General features: G+C 41.4%; 3 protein-coding genes across 3 annotated transcripts; 1 reads left to right on the top strand and 2 right to left on the bottom strand.

Moving 5' to 3' along the window:
* Window positions 1-1,004: 1,004 nt before the first annotated feature.
* Window positions 1,005-4,425, top strand: agrp (agouti related neuropeptide). Its single transcript, XM_079186481.1, has 4 exons — window positions 1,005-1,020; window positions 1,636-1,842; window positions 4,016-4,113; window positions 4,237-4,425. Exons 2-4 carry the CDS (start codon window positions 1,716-1,718, stop codon window positions 4,420-4,422), a joined length of 411 nt encoding a protein of 136 aa, XP_079042607.1. The 5' UTR covers window positions 1,005-1,020; window positions 1,636-1,715; the 3' UTR covers window positions 4,423-4,425.
* Window positions 4,426-4,741: 316 nt separating this feature from the next.
* Window positions 4,742-7,369, bottom strand: LOC306694110 (chymotrypsin A-like; the record flags this gene model as incomplete). Its single annotated transcript, XM_079156826.1, has 7 exons — window positions 4,742-4,954; window positions 5,039-5,172; window positions 5,314-5,494; window positions 5,587-5,665; window positions 5,758-5,837; window positions 5,964-6,067; window positions 7,318-7,369. The coding sequence occupies 7 exons, from the start codon at window positions 7,367-7,369 to the stop codon at window positions 4,793-4,795; spliced, it is 792 nt and encodes a 263-aa protein (XP_079012952.1). The 3' UTR covers window positions 4,742-4,792.
* A 4,179-nt stretch (window positions 7,370-11,548) lies between these two features.
* LOC306696584 (transmembrane protease serine 9-like) lies at window positions 11,549-19,183 on the bottom strand. The gene is made up of 14 exons (XM_079160241.1): window positions 19,097-19,183; window positions 18,677-18,780; window positions 18,503-18,582; window positions 17,972-18,053; window positions 17,692-17,872; window positions 17,213-17,346; window positions 16,968-17,120; window positions 13,462-13,597; window positions 12,781-12,884; window positions 12,565-12,644; window positions 12,394-12,472; window positions 12,121-12,301; window positions 11,846-11,979; window positions 11,549-11,761 (listed from the first exon to the last, which is right to left on the bottom strand). Exons 1-14 carry the CDS (start codon window positions 19,146-19,148, stop codon window positions 11,600-11,602), a joined length of 1,662 nt encoding a protein of 553 aa, XP_079016367.1. The 5' UTR covers window positions 19,149-19,183; the 3' UTR covers window positions 11,549-11,599.
* Window positions 19,184-24,139: the final 4,956 nt, after the last annotated feature.

The following is a 24,139-nucleotide window of genomic DNA, read 5'->3' as shown; positions in this document are numbered from 1 at the left end:
AGCATCATTAGTGAGCTCCACAGGAACCAAAACAGGAATCCAGGAGAGATCTGTTGTTGTTCACTTTTGTAGTTTATATCATGTTTCCTGATTTGAGTTATTGGGCCAAATTAAGAAATGTTTAACTTCAATCACTTCAGAAATCAGTTTTATACACTTTACATGGACTCAGGTGGTCTCCGGTGGACTCAGGTGGTCTCTGGTGGTCTCCGGTGGACTCAGGTGGTCTCCGGTGGTCTTTGGAGGTCTCTGGTGGTCTCTGGAGGTCTCTGTGGGTTTCTGGATGTCTAAAGTGGTCTCTGGAGGTTTCTGGATGTCTAAAGTGGTCTCTGGAGGTCTCTGGTGGCCTCTGGAGGTATCATGTGGTCTCTGGGTTGATCTGCTGACCTCCTATCCTTTGTCTCATCTAATTTCCTGTCCTCTCTTCTCTAATAAAAACCAACAGAACCCTCCTTCAGGTGGAGGGTTGGGTCCTGGTGGGGTCTCCTGGGGGAACCATGAGCGCCAGGTGGGGGTTCAGAAGTGACTGCAGAACCCTAATGGATCCCTCTGTTGGAGCTCGTCCTGGACAGGGAGCTCACCTGGGACTGGGTCTCCACTAATGGGGGGTCAGTCTGAAGGGACCACATGGTCTTGGCTGTTGACCCCGGTCTACCAAAGCCAGATGTTTTGAACCGGAGCACACGGAGCCTGAGTCCAGGTCTCAGTTTGTTACAACAATTTCACAGGATGAAATAAAAACAAAGGTGGAAATATTAAGTACATAATAAACTAAAAACCAGGAGTTTAAATAAACATATCAAATAAAAAATTATCAAGAATAAATTCACTCCCATGTTTATATGAGTCTAATTGATCTGTTTCTGTGGCCATATAAATAAAGATAAATAAGAACAATGACATAATTATAATTAGATGATGTCATCCCTCCTCCCCCTCAGCTGGTCATGTGACCTCCTCCCTCCTTTAAATCACCCGTCGTCCCCTCGAAAGACAGACAGCGAAGAGTCACAGCTACAGGTAAGTCACCTCTGCTCCTCTGTCTCACTCTCTCTACTACAACTTCATGGACTTTGACTTCATTTAAAGAAACTTATATAAAATGTTATAATACAAATATGATTTATTATAATTTGATATGATGTCATTCAACGTTTATTATCGTTATATTTACAACAAAACATTGTGTTGTCGTTCTGACATCAAAATAATTTTAAAAGCACACGATAAATACAACAAAATAATGATACAAAATTAACCATATATAGTATATATTTATATACGTATACTGTAAGTACATATTAATATTATATTTAATTTAATTTCACTGTTCTTTTTCTGATTTGAGATATTATATATATATTACATATATATTTGTGTGTGTGATCAGGTCATTACTATACTAACAGACAATACTATAAATTAAATTAAGTTAGACAGTACGAAACACGATTATGTGTATATAATTCAACTTTTTATAACCTGAATATTTCAGAAATGTATGTGAATATGAATTAATATATATTAATGAAAAAAAATCATATTCAAAAAATGAATCTGTGAGATCACTTCAGACACTGAACTCTTATAATTAATAACTAAACTGAGCACTAATCCGGTTTCCTTCTTTCACAGGCCCTTGGAGGAGAAGCTGAGGATTGTGGGAGTTGTGTTGTAGACGATTTCTTCTTCTTCTTCTTCTCTGTGACAGCAGGATGTTGGGCTCTGTGCTGCTCTGCTGTTGGTCCTTCAGTCTGCTGCGTCTCTCTTCTTCTCTGGTTCATGGAAACATCCAGCTGGACGACGGCCGCCGCGGCGACACCTCCTACCTGTCTGACATCGGTCAGTAAACACCCGACCAATCAGAGAGCTCGCCTGTCACCTGACACGCCACAGCAAGGCTGAAAGAATGAGCCACTATTCAGTGACACAAACGTTACTGTGGGGGGGTTATTTCAACACAAACAGAAATAATATCAGAACTGAACTTTATTCAATTTTGTATAGAATGAAGCTTTGAGTAAGATGAAGTACTAAAGATACGACCCTAACTAAGATGTTTTGTTGTTTAAACCTAACTAAGTAGTGTTATTGTCTAAACCTAACTAAGTAGTTTTGTGTCTAAACCTAACTAAGTAGTTTTGTGTCTAAACCTAACTAAGTAGTTTTGTGTCTAAACCTAACTAAGTAGTGTTGTTGTCTAAACCTAACTAAGTAGTTTTGTTTCTAAACCTAACTAAGTAGTGTTGTTGTCTAAACCTAACTAAGTAGTTTTGTTGTCTAAACCTAACTAAGTAGTGTTGTTGTCTAAACCTAACTAAGTAGTTTTGTTTCTAAACCTAACTAAGTAGTGTTATTGTCTAAACCTAACTAAGTAGTTTTGTGTCTAAACCTAACTAAGTAGTTTTGTGTCTAAACCGAACTAAGTAGTGTTGTTGTCTAAACCTAACTAAGTAGTTTTGTTTCTAAACCTAACTAAGTAGTTTTGTTGTCTAAACCTAACTAAGTAGTGTTGTTGTCTAAACCTAACTAAGTAGTTTTGTTGTCTAAACCTAACTAAGTAGTGTTGTTGTCTAAACCTAACTAAGTAGTTTTGTTGTCTAAACCTAACTAAGTAGTGTTGTTGTCTAAACCTAACTAAGTAGTGTTGTTGTCTAAACCTAACTAAGTAGTGTTGTGTCTAAACCTAACTAAGTACCTAACTAAGTAGTGTTGTTGTCTAAACCTAACTAAATAGTGTTGTGTCTAAACCTAACTAAGTAGTTTTGTTGTCTAAACCTAACTAAGTAGTGTTGTGTCTAAACCTAACTAAGTAGTGTTGTTGTCTAAACCTAACTAAGTAGTGTTGTTGTCTAAACCTAACTAAGTAGTGTTGTGTCTAAACCTAACTAAGTAGTTTTGTTGTCTCAACCTAACTAAGTTGCTTAGTCGTCTAAACCTAAGTTGTTTCCTGTGAAGACAGAAGTTTATTTTGTAAAGACTGTTTTCATGTAACAAGCGGAAATTTACACGTGTTGCTGCACTTTAGCAGGAAAAAGCACGAAAAATAAATTGTATTGAGTTTCCTTTAAGTGAAATTATGGAATTTGAGTTCTCTCTGATGAACAGCTATGCACTGTATATGTCTAGTGCTTTTATTGGGAAAGGTACGAAAGAAAGGAGTTCTGGTCAGCGCTGTCTTTGTCAAGGTTGAAAGGAGAAAAAAAGTTTGCTGTCTTGGTTTGGATTATGGCGCTCTGATGTTGTTCTACACTATAGTTTACATATTGAATACGTCCGTTCCAAACAAACAAAGCGATGCGAAAGCCTCAGAAAAATCAACCGAAATAATAACGCCACTCTTCATCACTTAATATTCGTGTTCTGCGTGAAACTACTTATGACAGAAACAAAAAATATATTAAAGTGGTAAAGGCCTTAAGGAGGAGAGCGTTGTACATAGTGATGAAGACTTTCATCTTTAAAGATGCCTTTGTTCTGCTTATTGGCCACAAACCAGACGAGTTCATGAAGACCTCGGTCTCATGCAGCTTCCACAGAGTCCCACCAAAATAAGAAGACCTGGTTGTAGATATGTTAACCCCATCACCAACACATTTTTTTTTTTTAGAAAAATGCTTGGATTCAGTTTTTGGGGATATTTTATTAAGTCTTTCCACATCATCCGTTAGTCACTCTCTCTGAATATATAAATAATATATAACTGTATCATCTGTATACAGGCGGATTATGTATTTTGTCAGCTTTGTTGAAAGGTTATTCATCGATGCACTGTGTTATAGCGATTGTATACTGTGTTTTTATATATATATATATATATATATATATATATATATATATATATATATATACGACTGGATACTGTGTGTACTTTGTATGATATCATGTTAAGTCTTATTGTGAGTCAAATCATCTGTGATCTGGTGCAGCTGCCATTTCTTTAGGAATACAAACAGCAGATGCAGTTATGAAGGTGGACGGTAACCCATGCAGGTGTGTTTTCTCTGTCCTGCAGAGAGAAGCCACTCCCCCGACTCCCCGCATGACCCCGCCCTCTTACCTGTCGACTCAATGGAAGATCACTTCCTGATGGACGCAGTGTCTTACGACGAGGTGGGTGTGGATTCTTTCAAAAGACACAGTACGCTCTAATGATTTTGTTTCAAGAGCACAAAAACCTGAAGCAGTGAATTCATCAGTTTCCTGTTTCAGTACATCTGCATCTCTCTGTTTTAGGACTCGTCAGCAGCCTTGCAGCTGCAGGGTCGGGCCATGCGTTCGCCGCGTCGCTGCATCCCTAACCAGCAGTCGTGTCTGGGTTCCCAGCTGCCCTGCTGCGACTCCTGTGACACCTGCTACTGCCGCTTCTTCAACGCCAACTGCTACTGCCGCCGGGTCGGCCTCGCCTGCCCACCCACCTGACGACGCACCTGAGGCTGAGATGCTGCTGACAGGAAACATGTTGATGTTCCTTCTGTTACTCGTTGGATAAAATGTGTTTTGTGTGTAATAAACGACTGCTGAGGAAAATAAATATAGTTGTCAAGTCAATTTAACGTGTTTTGTGTCAGTAATCCTGAAAAGACAACATGTCAACATGGTTATTAATTAATTAAGAAATACATATTAATTGATTAATAAACTTTAGATGAACTTTGAGAAATGCTAGCTGAGAGAAAGAAGAGATTTCACAAGACGTCAACGTCTTTCTTTACATTACAAATGACAACAACAGATCCGGTTCAGAGTTTCTGTGTTTTATTGATGATCAGGTTTAAACTGTCTGAGGTGCTCAGTTGGCAGCGATGGTCTGATCCATCCAGGCGCGGAGCTCAGTGACGCGGGCGTACACGCCGGGCCTTGTGGTAGTGCAGGTTCCACTGCCCCAGGACACGATACCGACCAGAGTCCAGGATCCGGCCTTCTGACAGACCAGAGGACCGCCAGAGTCGCCCTGAAAAACAACAACAAACAAATAAACATCACAAACATCAGGATCAAACCCTGTTACATCTGTTTTTACGTATGCACCACCCACCATGCAGGAGGAGGCTCCGGAGGCTCCGGCGCAGATCATCAGGTTGGTGATCTTGTTGCCCCAGAAACGACGGCACTCGTCGTTGGTCAGCAGGGGGAGGGCGGCCTGCTGCAGCAGGGCGGGGGTGTCAGGAGCTGCAACGCACAAACACTTCAAACATCAACAGACATTCATACTGACACAGTCTGAGCTGGAGGTCGACATGCTGCATGCTGCCCCCTAGTGGTTAAAGGGCCCCGCCCCTTACTCTCCACTGATTGGTCAGGTGGTCTCACCGTTGTAGCGAGTCAGGCCCCAGCCGCTGGTCACGCACTTCATGCCTCCGGAGAAGTTGTCCGCGGTCTCGGCGACACACACGGGGGAAGTACGCATGTTCATCTGGGCGGGTCTGGCCAGCTTGATGAGCAGGATGTCGTTGTTGATGGTGTAGCCGTTGTAGCGGGGGTGCTTGAACACCTGACAGGAAATGACATCGTTACGACCAACGAACACACACAGGTAGACGTTGCTGTGGTGAGACCAGATGCAGACGTTTGTTTGTCACCCACCTTGCCGATCTTCATGACCTGGGTGTCCTCAGCGTTGGAGGAGCGGTCGTGTTCTCCGAGGATCACACGGTGGGACGTCCTGCAGGGGAAAAGGACGGATACATGAGGCGGCCATTTTGTTAAAAGAAATCTATAAATATTGCTGAATAATTCCCTGACAGACGCACTTACTTGACATTGCAATGAGCGGCTGTCACCACCCAGTTCTCATTGACGAGAGAGCCGCCGCAGAAATGGAAGCCGGTGTAATCCTGAAACAACAAGAACAACAAGAGTGAGATCACGTGTTTATTACCACAACCTGTGTGTGTGTGTGTGTGTGTGTGTGTGTGTGTGTGTGTGTGTGTGTGTGTGTGTGTGTGTATGTGTGTGTTTACCTGCAGGGACACCTGCCAGGGCCAGGAGTGAGGCACCGCCTCCACACCGTTCACGATACGAGAGTAACCGGTGATGACGGGAGCGATGGCGGGAGAGCCGCAACCTGGTGACATCATCATGACATCATTTACAACAACAACATCAAGGTGAAAGTTCGATCCTGACATTTGGGAATTACCTTTTTATTAACTTTTCTACAACGTCCCGTGTCCACTAGCTGGTGCTAGAGAACACACACTAATTATATGTCACATGGTTGTGTGCCGTGTGTAGACCACATTATATAATAAACATTATCACATAAGGCTGACTTCCTGTGGTAAGTGGGCGGGGCTATGACGGGCCTGTAAAAACTACAAGACCACCTGGTTAAAGCTGAGAAAAACTTGAACTAACCTGAAAGCCAAACGTCGTGGGGAATTTTTTCAGCACCAAAACTGGTGAAAATCAATATAAAAATAAAATATGACACAATCCCATCGGAGCCCCAAATAAAAAAAACTGTGTCCATCTCATCACATTTAAACAATGTGGTTTACAATATGTGGGTGAAACCAGCAACACATATCCTCGTTAGATTCACTCTAAAATGGGTTAAATATAAATATTATGAAAAGAGAAATATACATATACTCCATTAGTACAACACTTTCCTCAACATGGATGGAACTTTGTTGAAGCCACAGTAATACAGACCAAAACATGTCTGAAAGGCAAAGATCTGACTTTGGATACCAAAATGAGATACCATCCATCCCGAGGGCCTCAATGAGCGGCAGCAGCGTCATCGTGTGGAGCAGTGATGGAGAGTGCATTGGATGATGCAAAGCCAAGTTCAAGACGCTACGGCCACTCCATTGTACAAAAACCCAAAAGCTTCTCAATTTGGCATTTTGAAGGTCTTGAGATTATTGCAACCAAACTTGAGATGGATCTGTTGATTCCTCTAAGAGGAGTTTTGAAAAGATCCATTCCTGTTAAGGACCAAAATGTTTGTCACAAGACCTATGACATCATTGTTGGAGTAATCGACTATTCCTTCTCAATTAAGTGTCAGATTAGTTAGAGGATTGTATGAACAACATTTGTAACCAATCCAATCAATCCTCTAGGAGGTGTTCAAAAATGTTTGCATAAAATACATGAAAAAAATCATTTGAAATGAGCTGATCTGACTGCAGCCACAGCGCCCTTTGCTGGTTGTTAATGAAACCAATGAATCAATACGTCTTAGTTTACTGTTGATTGAAACAATCTGCAGCTACAGCTCTGTTCAGACTTCAGCCTCTCTACTTTACCCAGAATGCTTCACTCCCCTCAACTGTTACTTTGATGTCAAAGATTTAGTCTCACCGTAGGCGGCGCCGGCGAAGGCGAGACAGGAGAGGATCCACAAGAAGGCCATGACTAGATCGTGTTGAGACTGCGTGAGCGAGGAGCTTTTATACAAGCAGGAGGCGATGTGATTGGACGGGACAGGACGGGACAGGACAGGACAGGACGGGACATCTTATCAGAGACGTGGGAGTCAGAACAGGTGGAGCTGACAGAGAGTTTTCCACCAGATGAGGCTGGAACATGAAGGTTAGAGACATGTGAATGACTCTAACATGTTAGTTTAACATGTTAGATTATCAGAGTCCAGAAAGCTCTGTTCAAATGAGGTCTCTTCAATCTCTCCAGCTGATTCAGAATGCTGCAGCTCGTGTACTGACAAAAAACTAAGAAAAGAGATCATATCACTCCTGAATTAGCTTCTCTGCACTGGCTCTCTGTAACATCTAGAATATCATTTAAAATCCTTCTCCTCACCTACAAAGCCCTAAGGTCAGAAACCATCATATCTTAAAGAGCTTATTGTACAATATTATCCTACTAGAGAGCTACGTTCCCTAAATTCAGGGTTACTTGTGGTTCCTAGAGTCTTAAAAAGTAGGATGGGAGCCAGAGTCCTCAGTTATCAAGCTCCTCTTCTGTGGAATCAGCTTCCAGTTTCAGTCCGGGGGTCAGAGACACTCACCACAAGTAAGAGTAGGCTTAAGACTCTCCTCTTTGATAGTGCTTATAGTTAGGGCTGGCTCAGGCTTATAGTTAGGGCTGGTTCAGGTTTATAGTTAGGACTGGCTCAGGTTTATAGTTAGGCCTGGCTCAGGTTTACAGTTAGGCCTGGCTCAGGTTTATAGTTAGGCCTGGCTCAGGTTTATAGTTAGGGCTGGATCAGGTTTATAGTTAGGCCTGGTTCAGGTTTATAGTTAGGCCTGGCTCAGGTTTATAGTTAGGCCTGGCTCAGGTTTATAGTTAGGGCTGGATCAGGTTTATAGTTAGGCCTGGTTCAGGTTTATAGTTAGGCCTGGCTCAGGTTTACAGTTAGGCCTGGCTCAGGTTTATAGTTAGGCCTGGTTCAGGTTTATAGTTAGGCCTGGCTCAGGTTTATAGTTAGGCCTGGCTCAGGTTTATAGTTAGGGCTGGATCAGGTTTATAGTTAGGGCTGGTTCAGGTTTATAGTTAGGACTGGCTCAGGTTTATAGTTAGGGCTGGCTCAGGTTTATAGTTAGGGCTGGCTCAGGTTTATAGTTAGGGCTGGTTCAGGTTTATAGTTAGGGCTGGATCAGGTTTATAGTTAGGGCTGGATCAGGTTTATAGTTAGGGCTGGCTCAGGTTTATAGTTAGGGCTGGTTCAGGTTTATAGTTAGGGCTGGCTCAGGTTTATAGTTAGGGCTGGCTCAGGTTTATAGTTAGGGCTGGCTCAGGTTTATAGTTAGGGCTGGTTCAGGTTTATAGTTAGGGCTGGCTCAGGTTTATAGTTAGGGCTGGCTCAGGTTTATAGTTAGGGCTGGCTCAGGTTTATAGTTAGGACTGGCTCAGGTTTATAGTTAGGGCTGGCTCAGGTTTGCCTTGGACCAGCCCCTAGATAAGCTGCTATAGGCCTAGACTGCTGGAGGACTTCCTAGGATACAGTGAGCTCTTCTCTCCTCTTCTCTCTCTCCTTCTGGATGAATTCATGTCTCATTAATGCTCATTACTAACTTTGCTTCTTCTCCGGAGTCTTTGTGCTTTCTCACCTGGCAGGGTTCCATGGATCCTGGTTATATCTGGACCCTGGTCCTGCCTCTTGCCCTGGCCCTGCTGACACCTACTGCTACTACCATTTTTATTACTAACATTATTAATTATATTACCGATACCATTAATGCTCATTACTAACTTTGCTTCTTCTCTGGAGTCTTTGTGCTTTCTCGCCTCACTCAAATTTGTGATTTTGGGCTATACAAAATAAAGTTAATTTAATTTAATTTAATTGAAACTCATAGGATTTTATTTTTATTCTAGTAGAGATCAAAAAGGTTTCCAAAGAAAGGCTCCTACCAAGGACTATTTTCACTATTAATGAATCTGTTTCGTATTGTGTCAGCTAATTGATTATTCTGTTTCATAACATATTGAAACACTTCTGTCTCAGCTCCTGTAGAGTCCAAGATGATGTCTTCAAATGTCCAACAGTCCAAAACACGAAGAGATTCAGTTTACTCTGATACAACACAGAGAAAGTCAGTTCATTATCAGTTTTCAATCAACTAATCAATGACATAACTAATTATTTCAATGTTGCGTGACTCTGGGTCAGAACTGAAAGAATGAATTAAGTCTGTTTATGTAACACTTTTCATGCAGCACAAAGTGCTTTACAAATCCGCAGGAAAAAAACGTTGAAAAAAAACACATAATAAGGAAGGAAGCAAATGAGTGTTATGATTATCTAGAAATAAGAGAAAGATAGAATGTGAGTTGTCGTTTAAAACTGTCCACTGCGTAGAGGCTAACAGTAGCATGCTTCAAAGGGTTTTGTGGTGACTTGAGGAACAGTTCAATGAGCAGCTGAGGAGGATCCAAGGGTTTGTGGAGGAGCATAAAACAACAGGAGGTCTGTGATATGAAAGGGGGCGGGGCCATTAAGAGCCTTAAAACCTTGAGTTATATGATTCCTCATTACAGTTTTTGTTAAAACCCAGACAGCAGCATTTTGAATGTAATGCTGCAATGGCTGCTCTTGGTAGGCCGATATGAAGAGCGTTAAAGTAGTCAAGAGGAGTAGAAAGAAAAACATGAACAAGCTCTCCTCCATCCTGCTGCCTCAGTGGAGGTCTCACCTCTGCACTCATGATAAAAGGCAGTTTTGGTCAATGACTTGAAATGAGCTTTAAATGAGGTCATAATCTAAAATGACACTTTTCTTTGCGGTTGTGTCTGCGAGGCCAGATGTCCCAGTTTAGCAAAATCAGGATTCCTCTTATCTTTTGGGCCAACTAAGAGGATCTCAGTGTCATCTTCATTGAGCTTTGAGGAAGTTCTTGCTCATCCACTCGTTGATGTAGAGTCGGTTTATTTGAAAGGAGCATTTGGGTCATCTGGTCTCTGGTAATCAGAAGTAGCAGGATGTAGATTGAGAACAGCAAAAGGTCCAGAGGTCCTGCCTTGGGCCACACCGTAGTCAATGTTAAATTACAAGACATAAAATAATACCACATGTAAATATAATCCCAGATCTGCTTCGGAGTTCTTTACAATCCGTCCAACAAAAAACAATGAAATGTAAAACCTTCATGTTACAAACAGAAACGAGTCATTGCTGCATACCACAAAACATATGTTACACACAAAAGAATACAAATACATTATATCTAAAGCACTTTGAGCTTTCCATAACCCCCTTTAGTTTTTTTCTGAGTTGTAAAGAACTGTATCATCTGCATACAGGTGGATGATGCACTTGGTCAGATTTGTTGGAAGGTTATTCATTTCTATGTGGAATAGTAAAGGTCCAAGTATTCCTCCCTGTGGTACATCATGAGAGAGCAAGAGGCTGGACAGAACATGTTGAAAGTCAACCAACTGACTTCTTTCTTGTAGACGGAATTCAAACCATTTCATTGTCACAGATTAAAGCCAGGCTTTTGTGGTTCCACAATTTTTAAGTTTCGAAAGACATTTTAAGTGGAACACAACACAGCACTATTAACCTACAGAGGGTGTCATATTTGTTTATGTATTTTGTGTCAGTAATTCTTGAAAGACTAATTAATTATCAAGAAACATACGGAAGTTAGTTAATGAGCTTTAGATGTGTTGATAGGTATACTTTGACCTTTGAGCAAGGCGAACTGTTTCCCCCTGCCTCCAGTATTTATGCTAAGCTAGTGTAGTTGCTATAGTATGTCTGCTCATGGACTGAAGATATCCGGATCTGCAGGTCTATTCTACAAGAGTAGCATGGGGCAAAGATCCTCCCATGCTACATCCGGTAACCAGGATTTATGAAGACATTCATTCACTTAATATACCGTTGGCAATATATAGGAATTTTGACTTTATGTCACAAAATATCAAACTGAGAATGTTCAACAAAATATAAATGACATGATCGACATATTGACACAGCTCCACTCGGCTAACTCATTCTAACTCTGTACTGAACTCAGTGTTCAGGCTGATTTCTATCTGACGGTCTCACATTCAGAGAGAAAGAAGAGATTTCACAAGACGTCAACATCTTTCTTTTCATTACAAATGACAACAACAGATCCGGTTCAGAGTTTCTGTGTTTTATTGATGATCAGGTTTAAACTGTCTGAGGTGCTCAGTTGGCAGCGATGGTCTGATCCATCCAGGCGCGGAGCTCAGTGACGCGGGCGTACACGCCGGGCCTTGTGGTAGTGCAGGTTCCACTGCCCCAGGACACGATACCGACCAGAGTCCAGGATCCGGCCTTCTGACAGACCAGAGGACCGCCAGAGTCGCCCTGAAAAACAACAACAAACAAATAAACATCACAAACATCAGGATCAAACCCTGTTACATCTGTTTTTACGTATGCACCACCCACCATGCAGGAGGAGGCTCCGGAGGCTCCGGCGCAGATCATCAGGTTGGTGATCTTGTTGCCCCAGAAACGACGGCACTCGTCGTTGGTCAGCAGGGGGAGGGCGGCCTGCTGCAGCAGGGCGGGGGTGTCAGGAGCTGCAACGCACAAACACTTCAAACATCAACAGACATTCATACTGACACAGTCTGAGCTGGAGGTCGACATGCTGCATGCTGCCCCCTAGTGGTTAAAGGGCCCCGCCCCTTACTCTCCACTGATTGGTCAGGTGGTCTCACCGTTGTAGCGAGTCAGGCCCCAGCCGCTGGTCACGCACTTCATGCCTCCGGAGAAGTTGTCCGCGGTCTCAGCGACACACACGGGGGAAGTACGCATGTTCATCTGGGCGGGGCTGGCCAGCTTGATGAGCAGGATGTCGTTGTTGATGGTGTAGCCGTTGTAGCGGGGGTGCTTGAACACCTGACAGGAAATGACATCGTTACGACCAACGAACACACACAGGTAGACGTTGCTGTGGTGAGACCAGATGCAGACGTTTGTTTGTCACCCACCTTGCCGATCTTCATGACCTGGGTGTCCTCAGCGTTGGAGGAGCGGTCGTGTTCTCCGAGGATCACACGGTGGGACGTCCTGCAGGGGAAAAGGACGGATACATGAGGCGGCCATTTTGTTAAAAGAAATCTATAAATATTGCTGAATAATTCCCTGACAGACGCACTTACTTGACATTGCAATGAGCGGCTGTCACCACCCAGTTCTCATTGACGAGAGAGCCGCCGCAGAAATGGAAGCCGGTGTAATCCTGAAACAACAAGAACAACAAGAGTGAGATCACGTGTTTATTACCACAACCTGTGTGTGTGTGTGTGTGTGTGTGTGTGTGTGTGTGTGTGTGTGTGTGTGTGTGTGTGTGTGTGTGTGTGTATGTGTGTGTTTACCTGCAGGGACACCTGCCAGGGCCAGGAGTGAGGCACCGCCTCCTCACCGTTCACGATACGAGAGTAACCGGTGATGACGGGAGCGATGGCGGGAGAGCCGCAACCTGGTGACATCATCATGACATCATTTACAACAACAACATCAAGGTGAAAGTTCGATCCTGACATTCTGGAAGAGCTTCTTTCAAAAAATAATCGAAGGTCCGCTTACAAAAACCAGGCATGGTTGAAAGCTCCAGACAGCAAAAGATCGTAAGTGACCTTTGAGGTCATCGCGATTACTTCACTTATTGGATTACATTTTTTTATCCTTCAGTAAGTTTGCCTTCTATTATTTTGTGACCATTTAGCAAACAGTGATTGAAGTTTAGCATTAATAAAATGTTGAATGTATTCATTTAATGATTTTAAGAATGATCCCTCGACTGTATGAACCATTTTTATTCAACGGTTTCTTTACTTCACATCCAGTGAAAAGAAAGCGAAATATAAATAATTCAAAAACATGTATCAACATGTAAACGTGGTGTTTTCCTTCCCTGACTGCCCTCTACTGGTTTTTGAATAAACCAATAAATAACTAAGACATAATTTACTCTGTTCAGACTTCAGCCTCTCTACTTTACCCAGAATGCTTCACTCCCCTCAACTGTTACTCTGATGTCAAAGATTTAGTCTCACCGTAGGCGGCGCCGGCGAAGGCGAGACAGGAGAGGATCCACAAGAAGGCCATGGCTAGATCGTGTTGAGACTGCGTGAGCGAGGAGCTTTTATACAAGCAGGAGGCGATGTGATTGGACGGGACGGGACGGGACATCTTATCAGAGACGTGGGAGTCAGAACAGGTGGAGCTGACAGAGAGTTTTCCACCAGATGAGGCTGGAACATGAAGGTTAGAGACATGTGGACTAACATGTTGGTTTAACATGTTAGTCCACAAAACTCTTTTTAAACTCACTGAAGTTTATTTTTTCATCACCTATTTAAGGCTGATTTAAAATATTGAACCACTTCATGCACTGCAGACGCTCTCACATTCATTTACCTGAAACATCTTCCAGTGAACATCCAAAGTGCACATCAAATCATTTTACAATGAGCTGACACAACATGCAGCACTGTTGTCTCTTTCAGTAGTTTCTATTCATTTATTTATTCAGCATGAATAAGATTCTACGACAACAGAAAGACGATGACTTCTGTGACCTCACAGTTTCAATGAATCAGAAATGCTGCAAAGCTTAATGTGAGTCAGAGATTGAATGAAACTGAAGTCATTCAAGTGATGTAATAAAAAACTATACAGATTCACTGAACTTACTTTTATATGAGAGCGACATATAGAAATAACACATTTAATAACAGTCATCTCTGCCTCCTGCATTCAGCCACATCCCCTGATGTCGCCTCACTAAACCTCGTGGGAAATCTTTATTTTGATCTTCTGCAGCTGTCGAGACATCCGGCATTTTACTTTATTTTATTTTTTTGATGTAGCAGAAAAAAAACTAGAAAATTGCAAGAAATGTTGACAGTGTGGCTTCTAGTATACACACACGGCGATGTTACCGGTAGTGTCGTTCAGGTTCTTTTCTCCATTTTAGATAAAACTCCTGCCTCCTTTTAACAAAAGGTCTGAGTGCCAAAATATGGATATCATGAGAAAGATAAGACTCTGCCGAACGCGCTGATGTGGTTTTTATGTTTGTGGTGTTAAACATTTGAGCTCCAGAGCAATAAACAAACCTGGTACCGTCTGCTTTCTTTGAGAAATGAGTGGTGAGGTTTAACATGGAGTCTAATGGAGCAGCTGGTTGAGTTCATGTCGCTCTGCGGCTCTTTGAGCCACATGTGTAAATCTGTTGGATTCCACAGACACATGACTGCGACCAGCACAACATTTCTATGCTTTTGGCCAAAAATGGTGTATAAAGAGTAAAAATTGTGGGAGCTGGAGCAATTTGTTTGGAAGAATCACAGAATATTTTCCTGCTCCGCTCCACTCTGACCGTGATGTCATCACTAGCTCTTAACGCACACTATTCCCGGTCAGGCCGCACGTTTTCATGTGTTTTTTGCGCAGGTGTTGGCAACGCTGTGTGAGGAGAAGCGCGCCAAACCTTCTGGATAAAGATCATGATGAAGTCCGATGGATTATATAACAACGTCTAGTTATAGTAAAGTTTTCTTACATTTGGTTTTGATCTTAAATTTCACAGTTTTGACAAAAGTAAATGAACATGAAGTTTGGTTTTGTGTGTGTGTGTGTGTGTGTGTGTGTGTGTGTGTGTGTGTGTGTGTGTGTTTCCCAGCAGCAGGTTGTTTATCAGCAGCAGCTTGACCTGAAGTTTCCCATGTTGCATCATGACTTAAAAACCTGCAGAGACACGTGGACGTCTGAATATCTATAAATATGTACAGAATACAAAACAGTCTACATTCAAGATGGCAAAATGTGAAAAACAGGTTTAATATTGGCATTCAAAAGGATAGACCACCAGGTCTAGATCATTTTTGAATTTGTTATTTAGAATTTCTTAGAATTGTTGCCAATTTAATTGCTCGTCCTCTTTGTCATAAAAATGGGAGATTTTCAAAGAGTCAATCTGAACCATTTTCTTTTCTTGTTTCCGCCCTTTACGTTCGTTAGCAGCTTTAGGAAATGTAATGTTTTTGTTCAAATACAAACCTATTCTGATGTTAAAGAATCGGTAACAAACGTCTTTTATGTCAGTTAGAAGATGAACTGACGATGAAATTAAAGAACATTACGGATTGAACAAGAACAAGAGACACGACTCCTGGAGAGAACCTTAGATTATAAATGAGCATGTTCGAAACAAATACAATAAAACATCAGAACAAATGGGAATCTTTAAGAAGACTTTAAATTTAAAATGTTTAGATGTTAGGTCTGTTTGGTGATTTGTTTGCTCACTGCTTTGTTCAGCTTAGTCAGAAATGTTTTTAAGACATACATGTAAAACTAACAGTAGAACCTCTCCCTGAGGATGAAAAAAAATGTTTTTCAATGGATGAATGAATTATTAGGACATATAAGACATTTAGACATTTATGTTTATTAAGAATTACTGTTTATTACATAAGAAGAAATAATTAGTTTGCAATGAATTCTTGGCTTAATGTTTGTTAAAAAATATATCAATATAGTTTCTCCTACATACTTTATTGTTAATCTGCATACATATATATATATACTCTGCATATGTGTATATATATGTTTAACTGTACGTATGTGGACACCAGGAAGAATAGCCAATGCTAATGCTAGTGCTAATGGGAATGCTAATAAAAAAAAGAAACATTAGGCTGACGATGTCATCAGTCATGTGATGATAATTGAAGAGGTCAAAGGTCATGGTTCTCTGCCGTGAACAACCTTTGTGTGTTAAAGCTGCATTCTCTCTAGTGTCCACCAGGGGGCGACTCCTCTGGTTGTATAGAAGTCTATGAGAAAATGACTCTACTTCTCTCTTGATTTATTACCTCAGTAAACATTGTAAACATGAGTTTATGGTCTCAATCTCTAGTTTCAAGTCTTCTTCAATACAGCATGATGTTCATTTAGTAAATGATGGTCCATTTAGAGTCACACAGACCATAAAGCAGGGGATGCTTTAGGGGCGGGGCTACACAGTGATTGACAGGTCTCTACCAGAGACGTATACGGCGTCTCTACGTCACTCCTCCTCAGTCCAGATATGGTCACTTCCTGTTCACTGGTTGAGAAGAAGCCGAAACATCAGTCCACAAACCAACGGGTGACGTCACGACGACTACGTCCACTTGTTGCAGTCTAGATATAAAGTTCAACACACACACACACACACACATGCAGGTCTGACCATCAGTCTGGGGTTCAGTGTTTTTTCCACAGGAGGAGTCGGGGATCAAACCAGCGACCCTGTGATTAGATCTGCTCTCTGCTGAAGCCTCGCTAAGCTAACGTTAAGCTAACAGTTGGAAGTGCTCAAACCCTCCACCTGTTTCTACCCAGAAATCTACCCAGCATGCATTGTGCTGTGATCTAGCAGCATGTTGAAACAAAATGAAACAAACGACCAACACAATCAGTGATGTTCAGTGTTTTTATTTTCATTCACCGTCCACACACCCGTGGAGTGAAGGTGGAGGGGTTTGGGGGGGTTCGGGGTTCTTTAGTTGGCGGCGAGGATCTGGTCGACCCAGCCACGGAGCTCGGTGACGCGGGCGTAGACGGCAGGTGTGGAGGTGGAGCAACGGCTGCTTCCCCAGGAGACGATACCGACCAGAGTCCAGGCGTCGTTCTGCTGGCAGACCAGAGGACCGCCGGAGTCGCCCTGAAACACAACGACAACAACATCTCTTAATACACATCTGAGTGAGACAGGTGAGAGAGAGGTGAGACAGGAGGTGGTGGGCGGGGCCTCACCATGCAGGAAGTGGCTCCAGCTCCTCCGCCACAGATCATCACGTCCGTGATGTTGCTGCCCCAGTGTTTCTTGCACTGCTCGTTGGACAGCAGGGGGAGGGCCGCCTGCTGCAGCTTGTTGGGAGTACTGGGAGCTGTGGGAGACACACACGCACACACACACACACACACACACACACACACACACACACACACACACACACACACACACACACACAATCAGACACGTATCCTCCTCCCCTTTCAGAGTAAAAGCATGGTTGTTGCAGAGTTGAAGAAAAGGCCTCTTTAATGAAAACTGCAGAGAAGTATTTGAGGATGTGTTGTGTAGATTATATTATTATTATTATTATTATGCCAAACCTTTAGCACTTTAGCAACCAATGAGGCCGATCAGCGAGACTTTCTTTCTTTAGCCTCTTTCAGAGCGCAACATGGATTCATGTGCCCGTGACCAGCTCTTAGACCTGATATCTCACCGTTGTAGCGGGTCAGACCCCATCCGCTGGTGACGCAGGTCATGCCGGCGGCGAAGTTGTCGGTGGCCTCGGCGAGGCAGACGGGGGACACGTTGGGTCCCAGGCGGGCGGGGGAGGCCAGCTTGATGAGGGAGATGTCGTTGCTGATGGTCCTGGGGTTCCACTTGGGGTGGGTGAACACCTGTGGAAGGGAGGGGGAGGGGTCAGTGGTGGTGGTGTGAGTGTGTGTGGGGGGGGGGGGGGGCAGGTGTATTCTGATTGGCTGACGGGTGGTTCTCACCTTGGAGGGCTTCAGACGCTGGACGTTCTCGTTGGAGCCGTAGCCCTTATCGTGCTCTCCAGCGATCACAACGTGGTAGGTCCTAACAGGAAACAGGAAGTACTTATTTAAAGGGCCAGTACTCTCAAAACAAACATCCAGTTTACTTCAATGGTGTAAAAACAGTCGCACAAAGGTGATTTTCTTTATATTTCATGATGTTCAGACTCAAGTATTCTGATATCATTAAAACTGATCAATGAGCCTCGCTGTTCTTCCTTCATCATCATCATCATCATCACACTGTAGTTCCTTCTGACTCAATCCTACAAACACTCACGAGAGCACCAAATGTGGATTAAACCGCCGCTGAAAATAGTTTGTTTAAATAAAAACTACAGAGAATCACTGATGAATTTTATGTTTTGTGGATTTTAAAGATTCCCGTCTTCAGTAGAAACCAATGACATGCAGACAGGAAGTCAGACAGGAAGTCAGACAGGACGTCAGACAGGAAGTCAGACAGGAAGTCAGACAGGAAGTCAGACTGACCTGACGTTGCAGTGAGCGGCGGTCACCACCCAGTTCTCGTTGATCAGAGATCCTCCGCAGAAGTGGAAGCCGCTGGATTGCTGAGAGAGAGAAAAAAAACAGGAAGAAGAAAAGATGGAATAATAATTCAAAGAAGAAGAAGAAGAAGAAACAGAGGAGTGTCAGTGGACTCACCTGCAGGGACACCTGCCAGGGCCAGGAGTGAGGCACCGCCTCCTCGCCGTTGACGATGCGGGCGTGGCCGGTCACCTGGGGGGCGACGGCAGGGGTGCCGCAGCCTGATTGGACGACAGGTGACGGACTTTAAAAAGGACAAAGAGGCCAAACTGCTTCTGATGTACGATATCAGACTGAGCTGTAACTTCTATCATCAATTTAATATTTGATCCTAAAGAATAATCTCACGTTTATCATCAGAGAGTCACGACGAAACACTCGTTTCTTCTTCTGTGGATGTTTTTCACAGACTGAAATATGTTCTATATAATAATAGATAATATATAATATATAATATATAATAAGTTCTTCAGTAAATTTAGAATCAGAATTCACAGACGAGTCATTTTCTAAAAGTCTAAAAAGTGTTTTTCTCACCGTAGGCGGCGCTGACGAAGGCGAGGCAGGAAAGGATCCAGAGGAAGGCCATGGTGAGGATGAAGGTGATGAAGGTGATGTGCTGGAGGACCGAGCTGCTCTTTTATCCCTGAAGTCTGCCGGGCCTCGGCCAATCAGAGCGGTCGGTGGTTCGTCCAGCTGGTTATCAGACCGGAGGCGAAGGCGACGTTCTCACGGGTCACACGCCCCGAAATCCAGCTCTCTGATTGGCTGCTGACACACACACACACACACACACACACCAGTCTGCACATGTGGATTTCATCTCAACTTTATTTTAATTCAGATCTCAGATTTGTCACAAATATAATGTTACAATTATAAATACAAACATAATTTGCCTTCACTAAACAACAAAATAATACATTTTAATTATGTTCACCAAAAATAAAACAACATTCACAATTCCCAAAAAACGTGTCCTGTATAATAATAATGATTATAATAATAATAATAATAATAATAATAATAATAATAATAATAATAATAGAGAATCAGCATATTACTCATTAAACTGCACAAATAAAAATGTTTGAGGTAATTCTAGACTATAAATGCTGTGGTTAATAATAATAACAATAATAATAATAATATAATAAATACTACTACTAACATTAATATTAATATGAAATAGATACATTTAGGTTTTATACAGATGATAGTGTATTTTATGGTAATATATAAATGTGTGACGATGCGTAAAGGTGTAATAAACACTGTGTCATTACAATGTAACGAGTTAGCTTTCATGACGTGCCAACACATCTCAACACACACAGCTGTGGTCGGAGCGCGTTGAACACACTTATCGTACGTCTCTTTGATAACAGCGTCTGCTAAACGACTGTCATGTAATCATGTGATGTGATGTCACTGCTCAGTCCAGATGTGGTCTCTGAACATCTGCTGGGTTTTAATGTGACTCTCATTATGTCTCATTGTCATTTACATTATTATATATCATAAAGATGTGTTTTTATTTCACACAGCAGTCTGTAACGGGAAGAACACCTTTAATGAAGCTGCATAATATCCATCTCTAATATTTATGTCATATTTCATGATATTCATCTTTTCACTGGAATATGTTTCTGTTGTAAAGCTAAACTTATTTTCTTTGTATGAAATGTTTGTAGTTTAAATCTTTAAAGAGTCTAATATTATACACACACACATATATATATATATATATATATATATATATATATATATATATATATATATATATATGTATATGTGTGTGTGTGTATAATGTGTTTATATACAGATCAAATCATTTCGCCTTTTGTTATGTTTACATTGTTGCTCTATTGATAGAATTCAGTTTTGGATTAATGAATTCATATTTTATGAAACTTGATCATTTTATGACATAATATTATGTTGTGTTTTGCTATAACATATGTTATATGTAGATATATCTATATATCTACATATATATAGATAAATATATAATGTATATATATATATATAAACATATCTGTGAAACATTCATGTTCATGTACAGATTATCTTCACACAGATTGCTGACTGTACAGAGTGTGTTATCAGTCAACGTGTGTCAACATGGCGCACATTAACAGACACACATGGTTTTATATATATATAGATATATATATATCTATATATATATATCTATATATATAATCAAAATGAACCTCGCTAGTAATTTCCTGTGAATAAGGAAGTTTATTTTGAAAAGACTATTCCAGTATCAAGCTGAACTTGACGTGTATTGCTGGACTTTTGTAGGAAAACACACAGAAAATGAGTGTTAACTTTTAAGATATCAGACGAACTGTTGATGAGGATACGTTGAAATACGTGGTTTTGTTTGAATTTACAACGTTTACCGAGAACGTAGTGGAGCTTCACAGTTCCGCTCGCCGGTCTACCCGGTGTACCAGAATGTGACGAGTTGGGATGAGAAACACTAAAGTTGGTTGTGTTTGATGAATACACCACATGAGACATAAAGATTCACAGAAACATGGAAAAATAACGTGTGACGCATAGAAGTTAATGAAGCTTTACGTTTCTTTACGTTTCTAAATTCAAGCATGTCTAGTGCCTCCACTCTCACTCTCAACATGGCGACAGCTGAGCCAGTGGCTAGAAGCTAACGGTGCTAACAGCTAATGGTGCTAACAGCGCTTACAGTATTGGGCAATTTGTTAATTTTTAACAGAGGGGAGGACCCGGTTCGGAAAAAACCTTTAAACAACAACTGTGGCACCTTCTGGGAATCTCTGCAGCTGACAGGCCGCCATGTTCCCCTGCAGCTGGTTAATGATTGGTCAGTGTGAAGCAGGTAAAGGAGCTCAGTGATTGGCAGGAGAACACCTCCGGTTCTTTAAAGTGAAGCCGGCGCTTCACGTGTTAAAGCTGCATTCTCTCTAGTGTCCACCAGGGGGCGACTCCTCTGGTTGTATAGAAGTCTATGAGAAAATGACTCTACTTCTCTCTTGATTTATTACCTCAGTAAACATTGTAAACATGAGTTTATGGTCTCAATCTCTAGTTTCAAGTCTTCTTCAATACAGCATGATGTTCATTTAGTAAATGATGGTCCATTTAGAGTCAAACAGACCATAAAGCAGGGGATGCTTTAGGGGCGGGGCTACACAGTGATTGGCAGGTCGACACCACGGCGTTGTCTGGTCTGAGAGCTGTCCGTGTTTTTTCGTCTTAAAACTTTGACTCTGTTACAGTGTGTTTTCATTTCTTCAAAGTTAATTGTAACATTTTGGTCGCCTAATTGTTTTATGTAGCTCCGCCCTCTTGTTTCTCTTCTGGTTGCAAAAAAACAAGATGGTGACGGCAAAACTCGAGGATCTTAAACGTCAGTCCACAAACCAATGGGTGCTCCGTCCCCTTCTTATAGACAGTGCATGGTGATTGGCCAGTGTGAGACAGGTGTTGCCTGATGCAGTTTAGGGGTTTAGGTTCTCTTTGTATAGATCTTTGCTGACACAAAGTGAACTCAGTCATCTATTAAACTCATTGTTTGATTCAGAATTAGTTCAGAGCTGCACTGAAATGGAAAATGTTGTAAAACGTCATGACTCATTAAAGCTCCTCATTAGTCTCATTTTTCTCTCACTAATTTAATTTGTTCAGAAGTTTCCTTTGTTACAGGAAGTGTAGAAATGAATGTGGGAGAAGAAGAAGGCAGATCTCTGAACTAACAATTAATCAGAAGTTGAAACAAGTGGTCAACATAATGGTGTCTTTAGTGCTGCCGCCCAATATAAAGGTCATGAGGCGGTTTGTCACCGGAAAACTCTCAAAAGAACCAAATAGATTAGCAGGAGTAATGCAAGAAACATTTATTAACAATAAGTTTACTAAAATAAAGTCCAAGAATGAAATCTAACAGTAAATTAGACTGAAACTAAACTCCTGCCCGACTCCAGTGAACAGGATTTTACCTTCTCGGCCTCACGTGACTGGAACCACCTGCCTCAACACAGTCCACTTACATTAACAATGGCTGTTGCAACACACAGTCATAAACATGTTATTAATATTTGATATCATAAATCATCATAGAGGAAGCTAACTCTGTTGTCTTTAAACAGTTCGTCCAATCACCTTCTGTTATCTTTCATACGTCTGATGTTGTACAACACTGTTTATTCACACGTTAACATCCTGAAGTGACTGTACGACCTGTACTAACTGATGGTAACTAGTAACTACCAACTGTACTAACTGATGGTAACTAGTAACTACTAACTGTACTAACTGATGGTAACTAGTAACTACTAACTGTACTAACTGATGGTAACTAGTAACTACTAACTGTACTAACTGATGGTAACTAGTAACAACTAACTGTACTAACTGATGGTAACTAGTAACTACCAACTGTACTAACTGATGGTAACTAGTAACAACTAACTGTACTAACTGATGGTAACTAGTAACTACCAACTGTACTAACTGATGGTAACTAGTAACTACCAACTGTACTGATGGTAACTAGTAACTACTAACTGTACTAACTGATGGTAACTAGTATCTACCAACTGTACTAACTGATGGTAACTAGTAACAACTAACTGTACTAACTGATGGTAACTAGTAACAACTAACTGTACTAACTGATGGTAACTAGTAACTACTAACTGTACTAACTGATGGTAACTAGTATCTACCAACTGTACTAACTGATGGTAACTAGTAACAACTAACTGTACTAACTGATGGTAACTAGTAACAACTAACTGTACTAACTGATGGTAACTAGTAACAACTAACTGTACTAACTGATGGTAACTAGTAACTACTAACTGTACTAACTGATGGTAACTAGTAACTACCAACTGTACTAACTGATGGTAACTAGCAACAACTAACTGTACTAACTGATGGTAACTAGTAACTACCAACTGTACTAACTGATGGTAACTAGTAACTACTAACTGTACTAACTGATGGTAACTAGTATCTACCAACTGTGCTAACTGATGGTAACTAGTAACAACTAACTGTACTAACTGATGGTAACTAGTAACTACTAACTGTACTAACTGATGGTAACTAGTAACAACTAACTGTACTAACTGATGGTAACTAGTAACAACTAACTGTACTAACTGATGGTAACTAGTAACAACTAACTGTACTATCTGATGGTAACTAGTAACTACCAACTGTACTAACTGATGGTAACTAGTAACAACTAACTGTACTAACTGATGGTAACTAGCAACTACCAACTGTACTAACTGATGGTAACTAGTAACTACCAACTATACTAACTGATGGTAATTAGTAACTACCAACTGTACTAACTGATGGTAACTAGTAACTACCAACTGTACTAACTGATGGTAACTAGTAACTACCAACTGTACTAACTGATGGTAACTAGTAACAACTAACTGTACTAACTGATGGTAACTAGTAACTACCAACTGTACTAACTGATGGTAACTAGTAACTACCAACTGTACTAACTGATGGTAACTAGTAACTACCAACTGTACTAACTGATGGTAACTAGTAACTACCAAC

Source organism: Pholis gunnellus (assembly GCF_910591455.1).
Source record: "Pholis gunnellus genome assembly, chromosome: 1".
Classification (NCBI taxonomy): domain Eukaryota; kingdom Metazoa; phylum Chordata; class Actinopteri; order Perciformes; family Pholidae; genus Pholis; species Pholis gunnellus.
The sequence above is the reverse complement of the archived record's forward strand: the minus strand, read 5'-3'. Positions and strand labels throughout refer to the sequence as shown.

Bases quoted from the DNA above. Each gene is read 5' to 3' on its own strand.
- agrp (XM_079186481.1), top strand. From the start codon at position 1,716: ATGTTGGGCTCTGTGCTGCTCTGCTGTTGGTCCTTCAGTCTGCTGCGT. The intron at 1,843-4,015 runs GTCAGTAAACAC...TCTGTCCTGCAG, and splicing joins CTCCTACCTGTCTGACATCG to AGAGAAGCCACTCCCCCGAC. The intron at 4,114-4,236 runs GTGGGTGTGGAT...TCTCTGTTTTAG, and splicing joins ACGCAGTGTCTTACGACGAG to GACTCGTCAGCAGCCTTGCA.
- LOC306696584 (XM_079160241.1), bottom strand. From the start codon at position 19,148: ATGGCCTTCCTCTGGATCCTTTCCTGCCTCGCCTTCGTCAGCGCCGCC. The intron at 17,873-17,971 runs GTGAGAACCACC...TCCCTTCCACAG, and splicing joins AGCGTCTGAAGCCCTCCAAG to GTGTTCACCCACCCCAAGTG. The intron at 12,645-12,780 runs GTAAACACACAC...TTGTTGTTTCAG, and splicing joins CCTGGCAGGTGTCCCTGCAG to GATTACACCGGCTTCCATTT.